General features: G+C 48.9%; 1 protein-coding gene across 6 annotated transcripts in view; it reads right to left on the bottom strand.

Moving 5' to 3' along the window:
• LOC139268802 (uncharacterized) overlaps positions 1 to 21,594 on the bottom strand; it is a 67,585-nt gene that overhangs the window by 30,852 nt on the left and 15,139 nt on the right. For 3 of the 6 annotated variants that reach the window (XR_011594113.1, XR_011594112.1, XR_011594114.1), the window contains exons 1-2: positions 7,981 to 19,992; positions 6,699 to 6,883 (exon numbers count right to left, since the gene is read on the bottom strand). Coding sequence is in view for 1 of the 6 variants with exons in the window: in XM_070887516.1 (XP_070743617.1) it covers positions 6,699 to 6,883; positions 6,986 to 7,149 (349 nt within the window). In the remaining 5 variants the exon portion in view is untranslated. Of the gene's footprint in view, positions 1 to 6,698; positions 6,884 to 6,985; positions 7,150 to 7,980; positions 19,993 to 21,594 lie in introns of those variants that run through there. The other 3 variants (XR_011594110.1, XM_070887516.1, XR_011594111.1) reach the window with 2 other exon arrangements.

Here is a 21,594-nt window from a genome sequence, read left to right as displayed (position 1 = left end):
ATCAGGGTAACCTTGATGTAGAGGGAGGAAATGTGTTGGTGGAATTTGTTATCCAACAGCGGGCTCTATCTGCTGATTCATAAACCCTTCTCCAAGAGATCCATTTGAAGCCATTAGTGCACCTGAATGAAAAGAGCAAGGTAGCTCGGTCTTGTGACTCAATGTCGCTTTTGGTCGTTCCATTTTTTGGGGTCAGACGAGGCATCCTCAATAATGCAGATGTAGTCACTAGCTCGTGGCACTAGGAGAAAACGGGAGATTACTACCTTTGGGTCCTGCTTCTTAATCGCTCTCCTAGCTCCCTAAAATCTGCCTGTAGGACCTCATCCCACTTTCTTCCTATGTCATTGGTGCCGATACAGACCACAACATCTGTCTGTTCACCCTTCCCCCTCAGAATGCCCTGCAGTCACTCTGACATCCTTGACCCTGGCACCAGGGAGGCAACACACCATCCTGAACTCACGTCAGTGGCCACAGAAACGCCAGTCTGCTCCCCATATCGAATCCCCTACCACTATTGCTCTTCCACTCTTCTTCCTCCCCCACCCCCCCGTGGTGCCATGGACTTGTCTCCGGCTGCACTCCCCAGAGGAACCATTGCCTGATAGAAAATGTAGTTTGAACCGGATTGTCTGGACCATTCCAGACAAGGCTGTAGGGGGCACATTTAGAATTGTCAAATTGGAAGAACACTTCTTCCAAATGTTGTCCCCAAACCCCACTTCATATCGATTGGTGTTACATCTCGAGGGGGAATCTAGGACCATGGTCTCCTGGGAAATTTAGAGCTTTTACATTAGCAAATGGAGTACTCTGGTTAATCTTTAACACCGTTACACTTCACAATAGATGGATTTTTAAATTCAAACACAGGAACAATGGCATTACAGCTTTCAACAGATCAAACTAAACGAACACAATTGCAAAATCTTCAACAGTCATCTCTTCTTCAAACTCTTCCTTCACCCCAACGTTTCTCAGACACACTGCCCTCTCCCACCCAAGCCCCAGTATCTGCACAGTGGGACTCTCTCCCCTCCAACCCTTTGGTTCAAGACAGCACTCACCTTCTGCCAGTTAATGATGACACTCTCCTCCATTCCCAAGTGGATACTTTCCTCTCCTCCCCCAGTTAAAGTTGACACTGCCTTCGCCTCCTCTCCTCCAGTTAGAGCCAACACTCTCTTCCCCCAGTTGCAGCTAACAGCACCAGTTCTGATGAAGATCGCCGACTTGAAGTGTTAACTATATTGCTCTCCCCACAGGTGCTGCCTGATTGGCTGAGTATTTCCAGCATTTTCTGTTCATAGATTGGCGAGAGCCCTGGGATAATTACCTCTGATTATCCTAAAGAGTTAAGAGTTCAAACAAAACCTTACATCTGGTTTCCCCTCTCTGACCCCACAGTGCCACTCAATGACTCCTACCAGAATGAATTGGAAAAGCTAGCAAGAAGAAATTGAAGAGAAGACTTGCATTGCAAGGTTTCCACAAAGACACCAAGTTTCCCTCTTTGGCCTTTCCCCCAATAACTTGGGGTCCCTGTTCCTCATGGTGAGCCAGGCAGCTTGGCTGGTCTGTCCCCAGTGTACAATCTCCCTCCATGGCTGTGTCCAACTTCTCCCCTAAAACACACCCAACAGACACTCGGAGTTTGTAGAATCATAGAAATTTACAGCACGGAAGGAGGCCATTTTGTCCCATCGTGTCCGCGCCGAATCCCACTTTCCAACTCTTGGTCCGTGGCCCTGTAAGTTATGACACTTCAAGTGCACATCCAAGTACTTTTTAAATGCGATGAGGGTTTCTGCCTCTACTACCCTTTCAGGCTGCGAGTTCCAGACCCCCACAATGCTTTGGATGAAGAAATTTCCCTTCAAATCCCTTCTAAACCTCCTACCAATTACTTTAAATCTATGCCCCCTGTTGCTGACCCCTCTGCTAAGGGAAATAGGTCCTTCCTATCCACTCTATCTAGGCCCCTCATAATTTTATACAATTATAAGGTCTCCCCTCAGCCTTCTCCGTTTCAAAGAAAACAAACCTAGCCTATCCAATCTTTCCTCAAAGCTAAAATTCTCCAGGACAACGTCCTCATAAATCTCCTCTGTACTCTCTCTAGTGCAATCACGTCTTTCATGTAATGTGGTGACCAGAACTGCACGCAGCACTCTAGCTGTGGCCTAACTAGTGTTTTATACAGTTCTAGCATAACCGCCCTGGTCTTATATTCTATGCCTTGGCTAAAAAAGGCAAGTATTCCGTATGCCTTTTTAACCACCTTATCTACCTGTCCTGCTACTTTCAGGGATCTGTGGACCTGCACTCCAAGGTCCCTTTGTTCCTCTTCACTTCTCAGTGTCCTATCATTTAATGTGTATTCCCTTGCCTTGTTAGCCCTCCCCAAATGCATTGTCTCTCACTTCTGCGGATTAAATTCTATTTGCCACTGTTCTGCCCACCTGACCAGTTCATTGATATCTTCCTGCAGTCTGCAGCTTTCTTCATTATCAATTACACAGCCGATGTTAGTATCATCTGCAAACTTCTTAATCATACCCCCTACATTCAAGTCTAAATCATTGTTATATACTGCAAAAAGCAAGGGACCTAGTACTGAACCCCATTGGAAACAGCCTTCCAGTCATAACAATACCCATCAACCATTGCCCTTTGCTTCCTACCTCTGAGCCAATTTTGGATCCAACTCTCCACTTCACCCTGGATCCCATGGGTTTTTACTTTCGTGACCAGTCTGCCATGTGGGACCTTATCAAAAGCATTGCTAAAATTGATACAGACTACATCATATGCACTTCCCTCATCGAGCCTCCTTGTTACCACCTCAAAAAATTCAATCAAATCAGTCAGACATGACCTTCCCTTAACAAATCCATGCTGACTGTCCTTGATTAATCCATGTCTTTCTAAATGAAGATTTATCCTGTCCCTCAGAATTTTTTCCAACAATTTTCCCACCACTGAGGTTAGGCTGACTGGCCTGTAATTACTCGGTCTATCCCTTTCTCCCTTTTTAAACAATGGTACAACATTAGCAGTCCTCCAATCCTCCAGCACTCCAGTAGCCAGAGAGGATTGGAAAATGATGGTCAGAGCCTTTGCTATTTCCTCTTTTGCTTCTCTTAACAGCCTGGGATACATTTCATCCAGGCCTGGGGATTTATCCACTTTCAAAGCTGCTAATACTTGCTCTCTTACTATAACCATTTCATCTAATATTTCACACTCCTCCTCCCCGATTGCAAAGTCTGCATCGCCCCTCTTTTGTGAAACCAGACGCAAAGTATTCATTAAGAACCATATCCACGTCTTACGCCTCCACATACAGATTACCTTTATAGTCTCCAATAGGCCCTACTCTTTCTTTAGTTATCCTCCTGCTCTTAATGTATTTATAAAACATCTTTGGGTTTTCTGTGATTTTACTTGCCAAAATGTTTTCATGCTCTCCCTTTCCTTTCCTAAATTCCTTTTTAATTTCACCCCTGCACTTTCTGTACTCCTACTCCTCTATTGCATGCACAGTACAGGCACTCCTTTTCTTCAGGTAGTCTCACTTTGGTAAACCCGACCAGGGCACGCTTCCTCAGTCCAGAGAACCTCATTTCCTTTTGCTCCGAGAACCTATGGAGATGGTGAGACTGCACAGACGTCCTTGGCCACTGCTTCCTGTACTTGCCCCATTCCAAGTAGCAGAGAAAGAAGCGGGAATGACAAGATGGCATCAGCCACCAAAATTCTCTTCATAATCGCTCCGATTACACTGAAGGCAAAAGTTTATCTTTATAAAGGAAACGGACATGTTTGCAGGATCAGCTGTTCCAGGTGGAAGGGAGTTTTAAAGGGTATTTTTGTTGCCAACTGGAGCCTCGGATATCTATGGGGCACAAATTCCGGCCTCCCGGGCCCATAAAGAGTGTACACGGATCCGGGAAGGCATCGCAAAAATCGATTTTCAGCACACAATGCACATGCGCTGAAAACTGGCTTTTCCGATCTGTCAAGCTGGAGCTGGACAGATCTTCCACATCTCTGGAGTGAGGACATTTGCAAGGGCAAGATTGTGGGATTTACCCATATCTTGCCCAGAAAATGTCGTCCAAACTCTTGCACCTGATAAAAGCTGGCGCATAACCTACTGTTACAGGCGGAAGAGTTTTAAAATACACAAACATTTTAAAATAAAATGATAAAAACACATTTTATTGTTGGTCAGCAGCCCTGAAGGTTACATATAAACCTATGAACAATGACGGAAAGGCAACGAGCACCCAGCCCAAACAGTCCGTCTCACCCCTGCGACACCCCTTACACTGAAACATTCTACACTCCACCCCAACCAGAGCCATGTGATCTCCTGGGAGTGGCAAAAACCAGATAAAAACCCAGGCCAATTTAGGGAGAAAAAATCTGGGAAAATTCCTTTCCGACCCATCCAGGCGATCGAAACTAGTCCAGGAGATAACCCTGGCCGTATTCTATTCCCTGCAGTACTTACCATTATATCTGCGCCGTCCAACAAAAGGTCCTCTAGTCTAATCCAATTACCAGCTCTAGGTCTGTAACCCTGTAGGTTACTGCACTTTAAGTGCCCATCCAACCATCTCTTAAAGATGGTGAGGGTTTCTGCATCCACCACTCTTCCAGGCAACGAGTTCCAGATCCCCAAAACCCTCTGCGTAAAGAAGCCCCCCTCAAATCCCCTCTAAACCTTCCACCAAACACTTTAAAACTATGCCCACTCGTAATAGACCCCTCCACCAATGGAAATAGACCCTTACTATCCACTATGTCCAGGCTCCTCAATATTTTGTACACCTTAATGAGGTCTCCTCTCAACTCCTGTTCTAATAAGAAAAAAGCCAGCCTATCCAATCTGTTCTCATAACTAAGATTCTCCATTCCAAGCAGCATCCTTGTAAGTCTCCTCTGCACCCTCTCTAGTGCAATCACGTCCTGCCTAGAATACGACAACCAGAACTGCACGCAGTACTCCAGCTGTAGCCTAACCAAAGTATTATACAATTTAAGCATAACCTCCCTGCTCTTATATTCTATGCCTCGACCAATAAAGGCAAGCATTCCATATGCCTTCTTAAACACCTTATCCACCTGGCCTGCTACTTTCAGGGATCTGTGGACAAGCACTCCAAGGTCCCTTTGTTCATCTACACTATTAAGTGACCTACTGCATAATGTGCATACCCTTTCCTTATTAGCCCTCCCAAAGTGCATTACTTCTCTGAATTAAATTCCATTTGCCACTGCTCTGCCCATCTGACCAGTAGATTGATATCCTCCTGCAGCCCATGACTTTCCTCTTCATTATCAACCACACAGCCATTCTAACCCCGTCTGTCCAGTAGAAACTGCTTAAAATCACCAGTGACAGTCACCCGACTGTCAATAATCTCGCGGGCTAAGTTTTTAACCTGCTCTTCTGAACAGACAAGAATGACACTCACCGGAAACAACAACTTGCATCGATATAAACTGGCGGGGTCCTGGTTTAAATATGCAGACTGAGCTCCGATGACATCATCAGTGCCCAATTGGTATTTTAAGTATGAGCCTGACTCGGAAAGTGGCTGTGATCTTCCCACACGGTCCATATAATGGGAAGAGAAGTCAGAGCCAAAAATGGTTTCTTTTTCATTTCTTTAACCTCATTCCTCGGATCCCATGAGGAATGTTTAAGGGGCCGAAATTGCCTTCTGCCCAAAATGGGGTGCACTTACTGTTTTTTAAATGTTTTCTCCACCACAATGCATGGGCGGCGAATCCACCAATAGTCAGCTCTTGCTGCGGGGTGGTGTTCCCGGGCGAGTGCGAGGCGGAAGTGCCGTTCTGTCAGACTGCTGCGAGCTCTGCAGTCACTTTAGTAGCACCCACTGGACCATAGGGAGGGTTTCGGCCGGCCAGCGGCCGGGTACCCAAGAGGGGCTGCCGGGCTGAACCAATGGCTGCCATTGTCAAGTGACTTCGGAGTCAGCCCACAATTAAAATAACGGCCACGGCAGTGCGCCCTGCCCTTTAAGGGGGGACGCGCCACCCAGCCACAAGGAGCTTTCTGCCGTGGAAAGTTGTCTAGGGCTCCCGCAGGGCAATTTCCCACGCAGGGCAGGGCAGGAAGGGGTCGGCGCGTGCCCAACAGGGTGGGAAGGGGATCGCCGACGGTCGGTAAGGGGTTGGCGCGTGCCCAACGGGGCAGGAAGACGGCCGGGGCGGTCCTTTACACTGCTCCAAAAATAATGGGGGGCAATTTTCAAAATGTTGGCCCCTCCACACCAAACGAGCAGTGAGTCTTTACTGACCCATGGCCCCCTCTTTGAGGCGGTCACGGCTCTTATAGAAAGGGGCAATTTCGGCCCGTAAGGCTCCCTTGCCCTGGTAGTTCCCCGCTCCAATTGAGAGAAGCTCCTTAAATCCTCTCCCTTCAACATATCCAAGTGCCAGGGACTGTTTCTTCAATTCCCGACGCTTTTGGGCAGGAAACTGACCAGGGGCATGCATATGACACCCAAATCACCCGGCATCAACCTGCCGAGGTCAGGGAAGTTTTCGTCCAGCTTCTGCCCGGGCCCACCCGATTCCTGCTCACAATTCCACCCCCTCTTCCCCCGAACCCACCCACGCATCTGCATAGCCAACACCACAGGTTTCCCAGTACTTACCATCCACGTGGAAAAAGAAAATGCACGCAGTAGCAATGGCACATCCAGCAGCATCACACAAGGTTGAGACACTCCCACTATTAGCCTCTCAAATGAGCTTCCGAACGTTGAGGCTCTAACAAAAAGGCAGGAATAGCGGAGTTGTGCCCCAGCAGACTGCGCTTCAGCAGGAAGCCCTGGATGATCTGAAACAAAATAAAGCACGTACATTTATATAGCGCCTTTCACTATCTCAGGACATCCTAAAGAGCTTTACAGCCAATTAAGTACTTCTGAAGTGTACTCACTGTTGTAATGTAGGGAAACACGACAACCAAGTTGCACACAAGGCCCCAGAAACAGTACTGAGATAAATGACCAAATAAACTGTTTGCGATGTTGATTGGAAAATAAATGTTGGCCGGGACACCAGGAGAACTCCCTTGCTCTTCTTTGAATCATCCCACGAGATCTGCGAGGGCAGATGGGACCTGGGTTTAATATCTTATCTGAAAGACAGCTCCTCAGAGTGTAACACCCCCTCAGTACTGCCTGGATTATGAGCTCAAGTCTCTTGAGTGGGGTTTGAACCCAAGCCCTTCTGACTGAGAGATAAGAGTGCTACCACTGCCAAGTTGACACCTTCTAGCAAGTAGAACAGAGCTCGCCAACAGATGCTTCATTAAATGATAACTAGAGCTGCAACGAGCAGTCCATGCCAGTGCAGCCGAGAAACACAACTACAGGAACTGCTAATAAGGGACAACTTCTGAGAATATTAGTTTCTCATGATCTGATTCTGAGCTAAGGGTATGTTAGCCTGGTCCTGACCAGCAACCCTGAGGTCCCATGTTCAAATCCCACCATGGCAATTTAGGAAATTGGACCAAGAAAATTGCAAGCATGGAAGTCGCTAGATTGTTGTAAAACCCCAACGAGTTCAGTAGTATCCTTGGTTGGGCTTGTACTGGATTCCAGTCCTACACTATGTGACTGACTCTTAATGACCTGGCAAGTTGCCTGGCAAGTCATTCAGTTGCAAATAATCGCTATGCGTTAGTCTATATGTTACCAATTGTGGCTCTGTTGTATTACCACTGAAGACTGGGTCTTGTGGTGAGGGAACCTAGAAGAGGCAGTAACATACTTGACTCTATACTCATCAACTTACCTGTCAAAAGACATGTCTGCCAATGAAAGCATTGGTAAACTAACCTGGTCAATTTCCACCCTCTCAGCCACCTACCATTCATCAGTAAAGTTATGGATATTATCAATACTGCCATTAGAGAAAAATACTCACCAATAACTGGTTCATTGATGCTCAGTTCGGGTTCCATCAGTTCCAGACTTTGTCACGACTTTACTCCAGACTTGGACGTGAAGGCTAATGCCAGAGGAGAGGAGAGAGTGCCTGCCCTCAACAACATGGCAACAATTAACCAGAAGAAAGTCGAGCCATCTCACTCTGACCTTCAATGGCAGCACCATAACCAATTCCGCTACCATCAAAATCTAGAGGGTCACCATTGACCAGAAGTTCAACGCGACTTGCCATGACAACACAATGGCTGCAAGACCAGAACAGAGGCTGCGTATTCTGCAATGAGTGGCTCACCTCCCAACTCCTCAAGGCGCCTCAACAACCTACGAAGCTCAAGTCAGGAGTGTAATGGGGTACTCACTAATCGCCTGGATGAATGCAACAGCAATAACACTCAAGAAGCACAAAAGCATCCAGCACAAACCAATCACGCACCCGAGATTGCACTATTTACAATCCACGGCTTACACTGCAGAAGCTCACCAAGATTACATCTCCCTAACATCCATCAACGAGGACAAGAACAGGAATATCATGAATGCTATCAAGGCCCACCACCAAGGTTCTCTCCAAGGTGCACAGCCTGCATCTCTCTGCCGGTCCCGCAGACTGGGACACGCTTTTCCCATGTTAAATTTCGCACATGCACGAAACTATGAATGTGCCGCGCACGGCCCCTTAAAGGGGCTGTACACCGAAAGAAAAATGGGGGGGGGGGGAGGAATCATTGCCTGCCATCTTCTCAGTTTTGATCAGTGATGTAACTAAGCTCTTCGGCCTCCCTGATCAAAACCATCCCCATGTGACTCCTACAGCTCAGTGTCTTTCCCAGATATTCAGTGATCTTGCAAGCCTCGACATTGCTCACCTACCTACTCAGCCTCCCTGACCCTCAGCAACCTCCCCAGAGTCCCACAGCACTAGTTACATAGACCAACAATCCCTCCATCAAGCACTGCCATGTTAGGAACAGCACAGGATTAAAACAGGTGAAAATACATTTAAGGGCTTTGGAGAGGATAGATTGGTGAGGGGTCAGTGAGGACATAAAAATCCAGGGTGGGTTTTTGAGAAGGCACTTTTGAAAGGGGTGGCGGGAGGGGGGGGGGGAGGAGAAAGAGTTTCTGAGGAGAGGCAACCATTTACAATTAGCAACTAGCATGGTGGGTAGGAAAGGAAGTTCAGTGGTCAAATACTATTGCGAATGGGGGGGATAGCATAGGAAGCACTACGGTGAGAAACTAGAAAGAGCAGGATGCTAAAGGCTAGTGTACAGGGCGAGGTTTTAGCTTGATTACCAAGTGGAAATGGGGGCAGCAACAGAATGGATGGTCTCTCCCCACAAGTTCCTCATACTTGTTAGAGGTGAGAGTTGAAACAGACAGTTCATAGTGGAGGAATGATGGCGAGAAGCATCTTTATTCTCCAAGATAATTCCAGAATAGTTGGCAGTTTTGACAGATTAGAGGAAGGTTCAATAAATCTTGCTATCACATGAATTCACAATGAGAACCGTAATAACCCAAAGATTGGAGAATCGGGTATAAAACAGCAACTTGACATCAAATGTGCGCTTGTACATGTTAGTAGAACATGAAGAAAGGTTAAAAACAACAGAGTTCTTCAAATACATCCAAATAACGTGCAACTGGATTGGAAATACCGTGCAAAACAGCAGTGCCCATTATCGGATAGAAATAACCATTCAAAAATAATGAGGAAGCCATCCAAGGCCAGGATTTGATTTCAGATTGCAAGTAGGTTAATGAAGAAGTTTGTTCAGACTGAATAGTATTGATTAGAACTGAGCAAAAAAACGCTAAGAGCTCCTGAGTACATCAGATAATTCAAGGCTTCTATTCTGAAAACACACCATTAGTGAGAATGGAGTAATAGTTCCAGTTTCCCTCTGTGCCTCTCTTGGCATCCTTCAAAAGGCCCACATCACCGCCTCCTAGCAAGCAGCAACCCAAATTGCCCTATCTTACCCTCTCCTCGCCCTAAGCACCTGCTGTGAGCTAATCTCGCCAACCTCCTCCCTGCTCTGCCCCTCTGGACTACACCAGTTAATCATCGCCTGTCTCCCATTTCCCTTCAAAATGTATGTTCACTTGTAAACGAGGGCCTTTGTCATCTACGCCTTATTGTGAATGATCAAATTGATGGAGACATGGTTGAGGGGTGATGACACCTTTCCCCTTAATGAAGCTTCCCCACCTGGCTATACTTTCCACCTTATTCCACGCCAAAACCGTGGTGGTGCAGCCTGTAGTATATGCAACTTGTGTGGCCCACCAGCAGAGGGCATAACTGTCAGAGTTCAAGTGATGTGTATATGTAACGTGTGTAGCCCACCTGCTTAGGGTGCACAGGTATATCAAAAGGGTTTGCAGCAGAATGTTCCGGCATTCTGGAGTCTGAATAAATAGACAGACAAAGGTCACACAGTTTGAGTTGCAGTGCTCAGGCCTCATGGTGCATTTATTGTACATACATAACAATTGGTAATGAGATACGGAGTAAGAATTCACGAGACCATGGCTGCTCTGGGGATTTGGGAGTCCTTCGCTGAGGGCGAACATTGGGCCGCTTTCGTGGAACGCCTCAACCTGTACTTTGAGGCTAACGAGCTGCAGGGCGACAGGAATGTGGGCAAGCGCCGTGCGATCTTCCTTACAGTGTGTGGGTCCAAAATCTACGGCCTAATTAAGGATCTGCTAGCACCGACAAAACCAACAAGCAAAGAGTATCCAGAGCTGTGCAAACTGGTTCAGGAGCATCCCAAGCCGAAAGTGAGTATCCTCAAGGCCAGGTACCGATTGTACACACACCATCGCTGAGAGGGCCAGGACATAGTTGACCTCAAATGTCTCGCAGGACCCTGCGAATTTGGAGCTTGGTTGGGGGAAATGCTGCGGGACTTCTTTGTACTGGGGATCAACCACGAGGTCATCCTCCGTAAACTGCTAGCCGCTGAGACGGTAGAGCTGAGCTGGGCTATCGCGATTGCCCAGGCGTACATCTCCACAAGTAATAACACAAAGCAAATACCTTGCAGAATCGGAGCTCAGGAGAAAACGAAAGGGCAAATACTGTACATAAAATAACGGAGGCGGTAGGCAGAACGGGGCAGGGCAAGGCCCATCAGCCTGCGGCCGCTAGACCTATTCCGACTCAAAGAGTCCGCCATCGGGGTTGAATGGGAGGAATCCATTAGCACCGTGTTGGCGTTGCAGGGATAATCATTGGGCCCATCAATGCCGTCTTAAGCAGGCTGCGCAGCAGTGGGGCACCTCTTGTGGTTGTGCAGATGTGCTGTGACACACCATGTGGCAGAGGATCGATCCGACTTGGACCACGAGGTACAGGCAACTCGACCCGAGTGATGATGATGAGGAAGTGTACAGGTTATATACCATCACCGCCACAAGCAACCCATTAATGCGTGAAGTGAAGTTGAACGGACTTCCCATATCTATGGAGTTGGACACGGGTGTGATTCAGTCAGTCATGAGCAAAGAGGCTTTTGAGAAAATATGGGACAATGAGGCACATGGGCCCAAATTGTGACGGAGTAATGAAAAGCTATGTACGTACACTGGAGAAATCCTACCTGTGATAGGGAGTGTGGAATTGAGGGTAGAGTACGAAGGAGCTGTGCATGAGCTATCATTGTGATTGTTCCAGGTAATGACCCAAAGCTGCTAGGCAGATGCTGGTTAAGGAAGTTTGCAGGGAAAGCTAGAAATGGGCTTTGTTCTGCTAAGTCAATTGTACTGCAGGACCCATGTAAATGCTTTGTGCTGAATTGTAATGTACCCTTGTACAGGATTGGCTGCGTGCCACAGGAAGCGAATGTATCTGTATCGGGCAATAGGCAACGGGTTCTGCAACGTCTGAAAAAAAATGTAAGGCCAAACGAGCCCGCAATAGAGTCGAGGAAGGGCATTAACATGCATCGATGCGGTCAAAAAAAAGTACTCATATCCTCTCAGACTCTGGTCTGAGCTCGAAACTGACCGTAAGTTGCTCAAGTCACAGTCTCTAGACAGCAAAGGGATAGACACCAAGGTTACCCGCTAGAGACCAGGCACCGCTTGGGTGCTGATGCGTTCAGCAGGCCACCATCACACACCACCGGGGTTGGAATGGCACTGCCCGCTGACTATTCCCTGGTCAGAGAAAGTTTTGGGAACGAGGGGTCACTGCTACTGCTCACCACATCAGGACCTGGAATGGCCAGGATCCTGTAAAACACTGGTTCCCACGTGGGAACCGGTCTGCCATTCCTGAGAAAATGCAAGACGAAAGTAAGTTGTCTCGACAAAGCAAAGATAAGTTGCCTGTCCCAGAGGAGGGCACCCTACGGGGGAAATCGTGTGAGTTTGTCACGCAAAGACAGGGAAATGCTTCCAAGCAGCCTACAGAGGATTAGAGACCCTAAATAACATCACGCATGTCAAGTCTGCCCAATGCAAGCCTGAGCCCAACGGTCCTGCGTGGCGAGCAGCACAAAACACAAAGCGAGTCCGCCTAACCAGGACTCGGCGAAACCTGAAGTACATGTGCCATGATCACGCGGCGACATCATGCATTCTTAATAAGATCCACATGCCAGTCTAAACAAGCAGGCGTCTGGCATGACTTTGGCCAAAGAGGGAGATAGAGATCGGAGATTAGGATAAAGTGATTTTATAGTGATAAGGACAAAGGGTGAAAATGAATAAGGATACAGTGACTAAAGTAATATGGATAAAGTGTTTCATAAAATGGTAAGGACAAAGTGGTTCTAAGTAAACCGTCTCACAGGCCAGACCAGAGGTTGAAGCACATACGACAAGAACACGCAAGGAAGACAGCAACCTCGAAGACCAACCAATGCACACACGCCAGGTCTCGACCACTTGAACCAAAGACTTTGGGAGGGAGTGATGTAATATATGAAACTTGTGTAGCCCACCAGCTGAGGGTGCACAGGTATATAAAAGGGTGTGCAGCAGAATGTTCCGGCACGCTGGAGTTTCAATAGAGAGACCAAGATCACAACAGTTTGACCTTAAGATATACAGTCTTGTGAGATTATTCTAAACGTAATACAACCCTTGTATCTAAATCACACCTTGGTCTGTCTTCCTGCTCCTCCACTAACTTCCCTTCCTTCGAGCACCTCACCTCGTTCCATTCCTCTCGTCTCGCTTTTAAAATCCTTATTCCGTACCACTCACCCAAATACCACACCAATTTTCTCAACGATATATCTTCTCTGCGATCCTCCCTCTGCCTCTACACTGAGCGACTTCTCATTCTCAGTGATTACAACCTTCATCTCCACTTCTCTTGCTCCCTCTCCTCGTTCACCGCCCTCCTATCCTCCCTTGAGCTCTCCCTTCATGTCAACCCCCCACCCATACACATGGCCACCCCCTCGATTATCATTTCACGTGTCTTCTCTCTGCCCTCCGTAACCATCACCGATCAGGTAATCTCTCACCATTTCCTTACATCACTCGCTATCCATGCTCCCCTTTCCCCTCCTAAATCCACTTCTTCTCATAGCTGCCCCTGGAAAAAACTCTCCAAGTCCCTTACCACTGCACTTTTTAATTCCCAACTACCCAGCCTTTGGGTTACTATTCTCCACGACGTCTCTGCAGCTACCGATTTACTAAATCGCACCCTCTCCACCATATCTAATGCCTTGTCGCACTAAAATCATTACACTCTCATGCATTTGTTTTTCGCCCTGATAAACCCCTCATCTCCGCTCCCTTAAGTCCAAGGGACGCAGACTTGAACGTCCTTGGTGAACAACTGGTCTAACCATCCATCACTAGGTTTGGCTAGATCATGGAAAGCACTACCTCATCCAAAGCTGCCCAATATTTTGCCACCGCATTATGGGCCGCTGGCCGAAAGGATGATGAGGTCACTGCCGAGGCCGGCTCTGAGCTGGCCAAAGGGACAGTGAAGGACACACCAGATCAGGAGAGGGAGGAGAGAGTTCAGAGTGGTTCCAAATCCTCTTATTATATATTTATCCTCTTATTAGCTCATTTATAAATCTCCCTCAGCTGCTCCAGGCTCGCGCAAAGGCGAAAGCAGCTGGAGGAGCAGCGGTGGAGTCACTGTCGGGCACGTGACGCAGGTAATGGCGGCAGCTACTCTGACTTCTCCCACGACCCTTCGAGAAGCTAAAATGGAGCAGGGCCCCATGCGTCTCTCATCTCCTTCCCTCATCACACCTCAGATCTCCCACCACCTCTCCTGACGGCGCTGTTCAGCACCGAGCTTATAATTCACACCCCACCATAGGCAATTAGGCCCATACAGTAGCACCTGATCTCCTGTCGTCTTGGACCCCCTTGCCACTGGACCATGACCTTTCTCAGCTAAGCCCGTGTGGTAGCCAGTGTGCAACGGCCACCCCACGTTAAAAGAACGTGGCACCTTCCACCCTTCAAAATGAAGTTCGGGACCTGGAATGTCAGGACCTTCATGGACAACCCAAACAGCGACAGATCGGAACGCCGCACTGCCATATTTGCCCGGGAACTCAGACGCTTCGATGTCGACATCACAGCCCTAAGTGAGACCCGGTGGGCAGGGGAAGGCCCGCTCAAAAGAACAAGGTGGTGGTTACACCTTCTTCTGGAAAGGCAAACCAGAGGAAGAACGCTGCCTCCATGGAGTTGTTTTTTGTTGTGTATCTGTAAAGCATGCACTCCCATGTTCCGCCACCAGGGAGCGCATCCCCTGAAGTCCCAAGGGATCCCAGCATCCGTTGGGAGCACTGTATATAAGGCGGCCCCCTAAGGCGTAATACTCACTCTGGAGTGTCTTAATAAAGACTGAGGTCACTGTTACTTTAACCTCCCTGTGGGTAGTCTCATCTGTGTTAGGAACACAACAACTGGCGACGAGTACAAGAATCCAACGCAACGATGCAGTAAACTGTGGGCATCCTGGAGAAGTTCTCGGAGGGCGAGGACTGGGAAGCCTATGTCGAACAGTTAGACCAGTACTTTGTAGCCAACGAGCTGGACGGAGAAGGAAGCACTGCAAAAAGGAGAGCGGTCCTCCTCACAGTCTGCGGGGCACTGACCTACAACCTCAAGAAGAATCTTCTGGCTCCAGTGAAGTCCACAGATAAGTCGTATGAAGAACTGTGTACACTGGTTCGGGAGCATCTTAACCCAAGGGAGAGCGTGCTGATGGAGAGGTATCGGTTCTATACGTACCAGCGATCTGAAGGTCAGGAAGTGGCGAGCTAAGGCGACTTGCAGGACAATGTGAGTTTGATGGCTACCTGGAGCAAATGCTCAGAGACTTTTTTGTACTGGGCATTGGCCACAAGACCATCCTACGAAAACTTTTGACTGTAGAGACACCGACCCTCAGTAAGGCCATTGCGATAGCACTTGCGTTTATGTACACCAGTGATAACACCAAACAATTTTCTCAGCACACAAGTGCTAGCAATGTTCATAAATTAACTGGAACTGTGTTTGCGAGCAGAAATGGACAGGGCAGAAACCACAAGTCTGCAACTGCCAGCAGGCCTCAGGTGACCCAGATGACTGAAGAGTCCCCAACAAAGAATGAATGCAAGGCAATTCACACCTTGTTGGCGTTGTGGAGGCTTCCATTCAGCCTATTCATGCCACTTCAAAGGGTATGTTTGCAAGAGCTGTGGAACAATGGGGCACCTCCAACGACGAGCTGCAAGCTCTGCAAAACCTGCTAACCACCACGTGGCAGAGGAAGATCGGTCCATGGTGGACCATAGCAATATCGAGCCTCAGAGAGGAGGCAGATGCTGAAGTACACCGGGTACACACATTTGAGACGAAATGTCCACCTATAATGCTAAATATAAAATTGAATGGCTTACCCGTAGCCATGGAACTGTACACTGGCACTAGCCAATCCATCATGAGTAAAAAGATGTTTAAGAGACTGTGGTGCAACAAGGCACTCAGACCAGCCCTGAGCCCCATCCACCGACAATGAGAACATACACCAAAGAGCTGATCACTGTCCTGGGCAGCGCCATGGTCAAGGTCACCTACGAGGGCACAGTGCACGAACTGCCACTCTGGATTGTCCCAGGTGATGGCCCCACACTGCTTGGAAGGAGCTGGCTGGGCAAAATCCGCTGGAATTGGGATGACATCCGAGCGCTATCACATGTCGATGAGGCCTCACGTACCCAGGTTCTTAACAAATGTCCTTCCCTTTTTGAGGCAGGCATTGGAAACTTTTCCGGGGTGAAGGTGCAGATCCACTTGGTCCCAGAGGCACGACCCATTCACCACAAGGCGTGAGCGGTACCTCACATGATGAATAAGGATACAGTGACTAAAGTAATATGCGTTCGGGGTAAAGAAAATGCATCAGTACTTGTTTGGCCTCAAATTTGAGCTGGAAACCGATCACAAGCCCCTCATATCAAGAGGATAAATACTAATGCCTCAGCCCGCATACAAAGGTGGGCACTCGCGCTATCAGCGTATAACTATACCATCCGCCACAGGCCAGGCACCGAGAACTGTGCGGATGGTCTGTCGGCTACCATTGCCCACCACGGGGGTGGAAATGGTGCAGCCTGTAAACTTGTTGATGGTGGCGCAACCTGCAGACTTGTTGATGGTCATGGAAGCGTTTGAAAATGATAAATCACCTGTCACGGCCCGCCAGATTAGGACTTGGACCAGCCAAGATCCTCTGCTGTCCCGAGTAAAAAACTGTGTACTGCATGGGAGCTGGGCCAGCATCCCTGTTGAAATGCAAGAGCTAATCAAGCCATTCCAGCAGCGAAAGGACAAGCTGTCCATTCAGGCAGACTGCCTGTTGTGGGGTAACGGCGCAGTGCTACCAAAAAAGGGCAGGGAGACGTTCGTCTCGGATCTCCACAGCACACACCCGGCTATGGTAATGATGAAAGCGATAGCCAGATCCCACGTGTGGTGGCCCGGTATCGACTCTGACTTAGAGTCCTATGTCTGGCAATGCAGCGTGTGTGCTCAGTTGAGCAACGCACCCAGAGAGGCACCACTAAGTTTGTGGTCCTGGCCCTCCAGACCATGGTCGAGGATCCATGTTGACCAGGCAGGCCCGTTTCTCGGTAAAATGTTCCTGGTTGTGGTGGATGCTTTTTCAAAATGGATTGAATGTGAAATAATGTTGGGAGTACCACCACCATTGAAAGCCTGAGGGCCATGTTTGCCACCCACGGCCTGCCTGACATACTGGTCAGTGAAACGGGCCATGTTTCACCAGTGCCGAATTTAAAGAATTCATGACCCGCAATGGGATCAAACATGTCACCTCGGCCCCGTTTAAACCAGCCTCCAATGGGCAGGCAGAGCAGGTAGTACAAACAATCAAACAGAGCCTTAAACGAGTCACAGATGGCTCACTCCAAACCGAGTACTGCTCAGCTACCACACGAGATCTCACTCGCTCAGAAGGGTGCCCCCGGCTGAGCTACTCATGAAAAGGACACTTAAAACCAGACTCTTGCTGGTTCACCCCAACCTGCATGATCAGGTAGAGAGCAGGTGGCAGCAACAAAATATAAACGATGGTCGCGCCACTGTGTCACGGGAAATTGATCTGAATGACCCTGTGTATGTGCTAAACTATGGACATGGTTGCAAGTGGATCGCGGGCACGGTGATAGCTAAAGAAGGGAATAGGGTGTTTGTAGTCAAAATAGACAATGGACAAATTTGCAGAAAGCACCTGGACCAAACGAGGCTACGGTTCACAGGCTGTCCTGAACAACCCACAGCAGACACCACCTTCTTTGAGCCCACAACACACATCCAAAGGATCAACACCACCACGCCGGACCAGGAAATCAAACCCATCACGCCCAACAGCCCAGCAAGGCCAGGCTCACCCAGCAGGGCCAACAACATGCCAGCCCAGCGAGGGCACAGCCAACACACCAGAACAGACATTTGTACCGAGGCGGTCCACCAGGGAAAGAAAGGCTCCCGACCGCCTCACCTTGTAAATCGTTTTCACTTTGACTTTGGGGAGCGCGGGAGTGTTGTTGTGCATCTGTAAAGCATGCACTCCCATGTTCCGCCACCAGGGAGCACATCCCCTGAAGTCCCAAGGGATTCCAGCATCCCCTGGGAGCACTGTATATAAGCCGGCCCCCAAGGCCTATTCCACACTCTGGAGTGTCTTAATAAAGACTGAGGTCACTGATACTTTAACCTCCCTGTGTGCAGTCTCATGTGTTAGGAACACAACAAGTTTTGTCATCAAGAATGAGCTGGTCAACCGCCTCAGGACTCCCCCTGTGAGATTAGCGAACATCTCATGACTCTCCGGCTCATGCTATCCCGGAGCCAGTGCACCAGTTATCAGCACGTACAGCCCAACACTCGATGCAACAGATGAGACCAAAGAGTAATTCTACTCCAGCCTCGAACAATCCCTGTCCCGCGTCCCTACGGACGACAATCTGATCCTCCTCAGCGACTTCAACGCCAGTCGGTAAGGAAACTCAATGCCAGGGCACTCAATAGACCCAGCTAAGAGAGACCTATACAGCCAGCGTCTCTCTGCCAGCCTGGCGACCTTCGATGATCCCGAGACACAGAGTGCCCACAGTGCCTGATCTGCCCTCAAGGCCACCATAATTAGTGCCTGCGATGCTCAGTCACTCAACCAGGAAACACCAAGACTGGTTCGATGAGAATGACCAGGAGATCAAGAGCTAATAAACTGCAAGTGCAGGGCATTTCTGAACTTAAAGCAACAACCTAACTCGGGAGCAGCAAAGCAGCTCTACAGATGGCTGAAGACTGAGGTAGAACAAAAAACCCACGACCTAAAGAATAAGCGGTGGATGGAGAAAGCTCAGGAGATTCAGCATCTGACCGACAGCCATGATGTGCGAGGATTCTTCACCGCAGTCAAGCCCACCTACGGCCCAAGCACCTAAGACCCCACCCCACTGCTGGCCAAGAACGGGGCGGCACTCATCAAGATCACCGAGGCAGTCAGGGCCTGCTGGAAAGAGCACTATGAAGATCTCCTTAATCAAGACTCTGCCTTTGACACGAGTGTCCTCGACTCCATCCCACAGCATGCTACCTGCCACCATTTCAGCAAAACCGCAAGCCCTGCACGAGGTAGAAAAGGCCATCTCTATCAGCAAGGCATCAGGAGCAGATGGAATCCCTGCTGCGGTACTAAAGTATGGCAGAGAGGCATTATTGGCTCAAATGCATGACCTCATCTCTCTCATCTGGAAGGAGGAGAGCATGCCTGGAGATCTCAGAGATGCCGTAATCGTAACCATCTTTAAATAAGGGGACAAGTCCAACTGCAGCAACTACAGAGGAATCTTCCTGTTGTCGACCACTGGGAAAGTCATCATTAGAATCCTCCTCAACCATCTTCTCCCTGTGGCCAAGGAGCTCCTCCCAGAGTCACAGTGTGGATTCCGTCCACTACGGGGCACAACGGAAATGATCTTCACCACGCAACAACTGCAAGAGAAACCCTTGTACATGGCCTTCTTTGACCTCACAAAGTCCTTTGACACTGTTAACCGGGAGGAGCGTCCTCCTTCATTTCGGTTGCTCCCAAAAGTTTGCACCATCTTCCACCTGCTCCACGACGACATGCAAGCCGTGATCCTGACCAACGGATCCACCACAGACCCAATCCACATCCGGACCGGGATAAAGCAGGGCTGCGTTATTGCGTCAAACCTCTTCTTGATCTTCCTCACTGCAATGCTCCATCTCACACTCAACAAGCTCCCTGCTGGAGTGGAACTAAACTATAGAACCAGTGGGAACCTGTTCAACCGTTGTCGCCTCCAGGCGAGATCCAAGACCGTCCCATCTTCTGTCGTCGAATTACAATACATGGACGATGCTTGCGTCTATGCACAGAGGCCGAACTCCAAGCCATCATCAACATCTTCACCGAGGCGTACGAAAGCATGGACCTTACACTAAACATCCGTAAGACAAAGGTCCTCCGCCAACCTAACCCCGCCACACAGCACTGCCCCCCCCCCCCCGGGTCATCAAAATCCACAGCGTGGCTTTGGACAAAGTGGACCACTTTCCATACCTTGGGAGCCTACTATCAAGCAAGGGCAGACATTGACGACTAGGTTCAACACCGCCTCCAGTGCGCCAGCGCAGCCTTCAGTCGCCTGAGGAAGAGAGTGTTCGAGGATCAGGCTCTCAAATCTGGCACCAAGCTTATGGTCTACAGGGCTGTAGTGATACCCACCCTCCTGTATGTCTCCGAGATGTGGACCATATACAGCAGACACCTCAAATCGCTGGAGAAATACCACAAACGATGTCTCCGCAAGATCCTGCAAATCCCCTGGGAGGATAGATGCACTGTCAGTGTTCTCGATCAGGCCAACATCCCCAGCATCGAAGCACTGACCACACTCGATCAGCTACGTTGGGCTGGCCACATTGTCCGTGTGCCCGACATAAGACTCCCAAAGCAAATGCTCTGCTCAGAACTCCTACACGACAAGCGAGCCCCAGGTGGGCAGAGGAAACGTTTCAAGGACACCCTCAAAGCCTCCTTGATAAAGTGCAACATCCCCACCGACACCTGGGAATCCCTGGCCAAAGACCGCCCTAAGTGGATGAAGAGCATCCGGGAGGGCGCTGAGCACCTCGAGTCTCGTCGCCAAGAGCATGCAGAAATCCAGCGCAGACAGCGGAAGGAGTGTGCGGCAAGCCAGACTCCCCATCCTTCCCTCAACCATTGTCTGTCCCACCTGTGACAGAGACTGTAATTCCCGTATTGGATCTGAAAACTCACTTAGAATGGAAGCAAGTCTTCCTCGATTGCGAGGGACTGCCTCTGATGATGATGCCCAATATTCTATCATCTCAGATGGTAAAAATACCAGGCTTTTTCTGTCCACCACTAACCATCTTCTCAAACCACCTCCCTCATCTCCAACAATAAATCATCCTAACTGGCTGCAACAAAGGTAATCTATCCCTTGTCCTTCTGGACCTGTCTGCAGCCTTTGACACACTTGACCACAAAATTCTGCTCCGATGTCTCTCCACTGTCGTCCAGCTGGATTGGGACTGCACTCGCCTGGTATCATTCCTAACTTGCCAGCGTAACCATAGAATCACCTGCAATGAATTTGAATCCAAATACCGTACGGTCACACCTGGCGTCCCCCAAGGATCTATCCTTGGGGCCCCCCCCCCCCATTTCTAGAATACACGCTGCCCCTCTGTGACATCATCCGACAACACATGAGTTTTCACATGGACGCTGATGATACCCAGCTCTACCTCTTCTCCACCTCTCTTGAATCCGACACCACCTCTATACTATCAGACTGTTTGTCCAACTTCCACCACAGGATGAGTAGAAATTTCCTCCAATTGAACATCAGGATGACCGAAGCCATTGTCTTCTATTCATGCCACAAACTCCATTCCCTTTCCACTGAATCGATTTCTCTCCCGGACAACTGTCTAAGGCTGACCAAGTCTGTCCCCAACCCTGGTGTCATATTTGATCATGAATGGAGCTTCCAACCTCATATCAATTCTATCACTA

Source organism: Pristiophorus japonicus, chromosome 8, assembly GCF_044704955.1.
Source record: "Pristiophorus japonicus isolate sPriJap1 chromosome 8, sPriJap1.hap1, whole genome shotgun sequence".
Taxonomy (NCBI): Eukaryota; Metazoa; Chordata; class Chondrichthyes; family Pristiophoridae; genus Pristiophorus; species Pristiophorus japonicus.
Note: the sequence above shows the minus strand (reverse complement) of the source record. Positions and strands in the feature narration are given on the sequence as shown.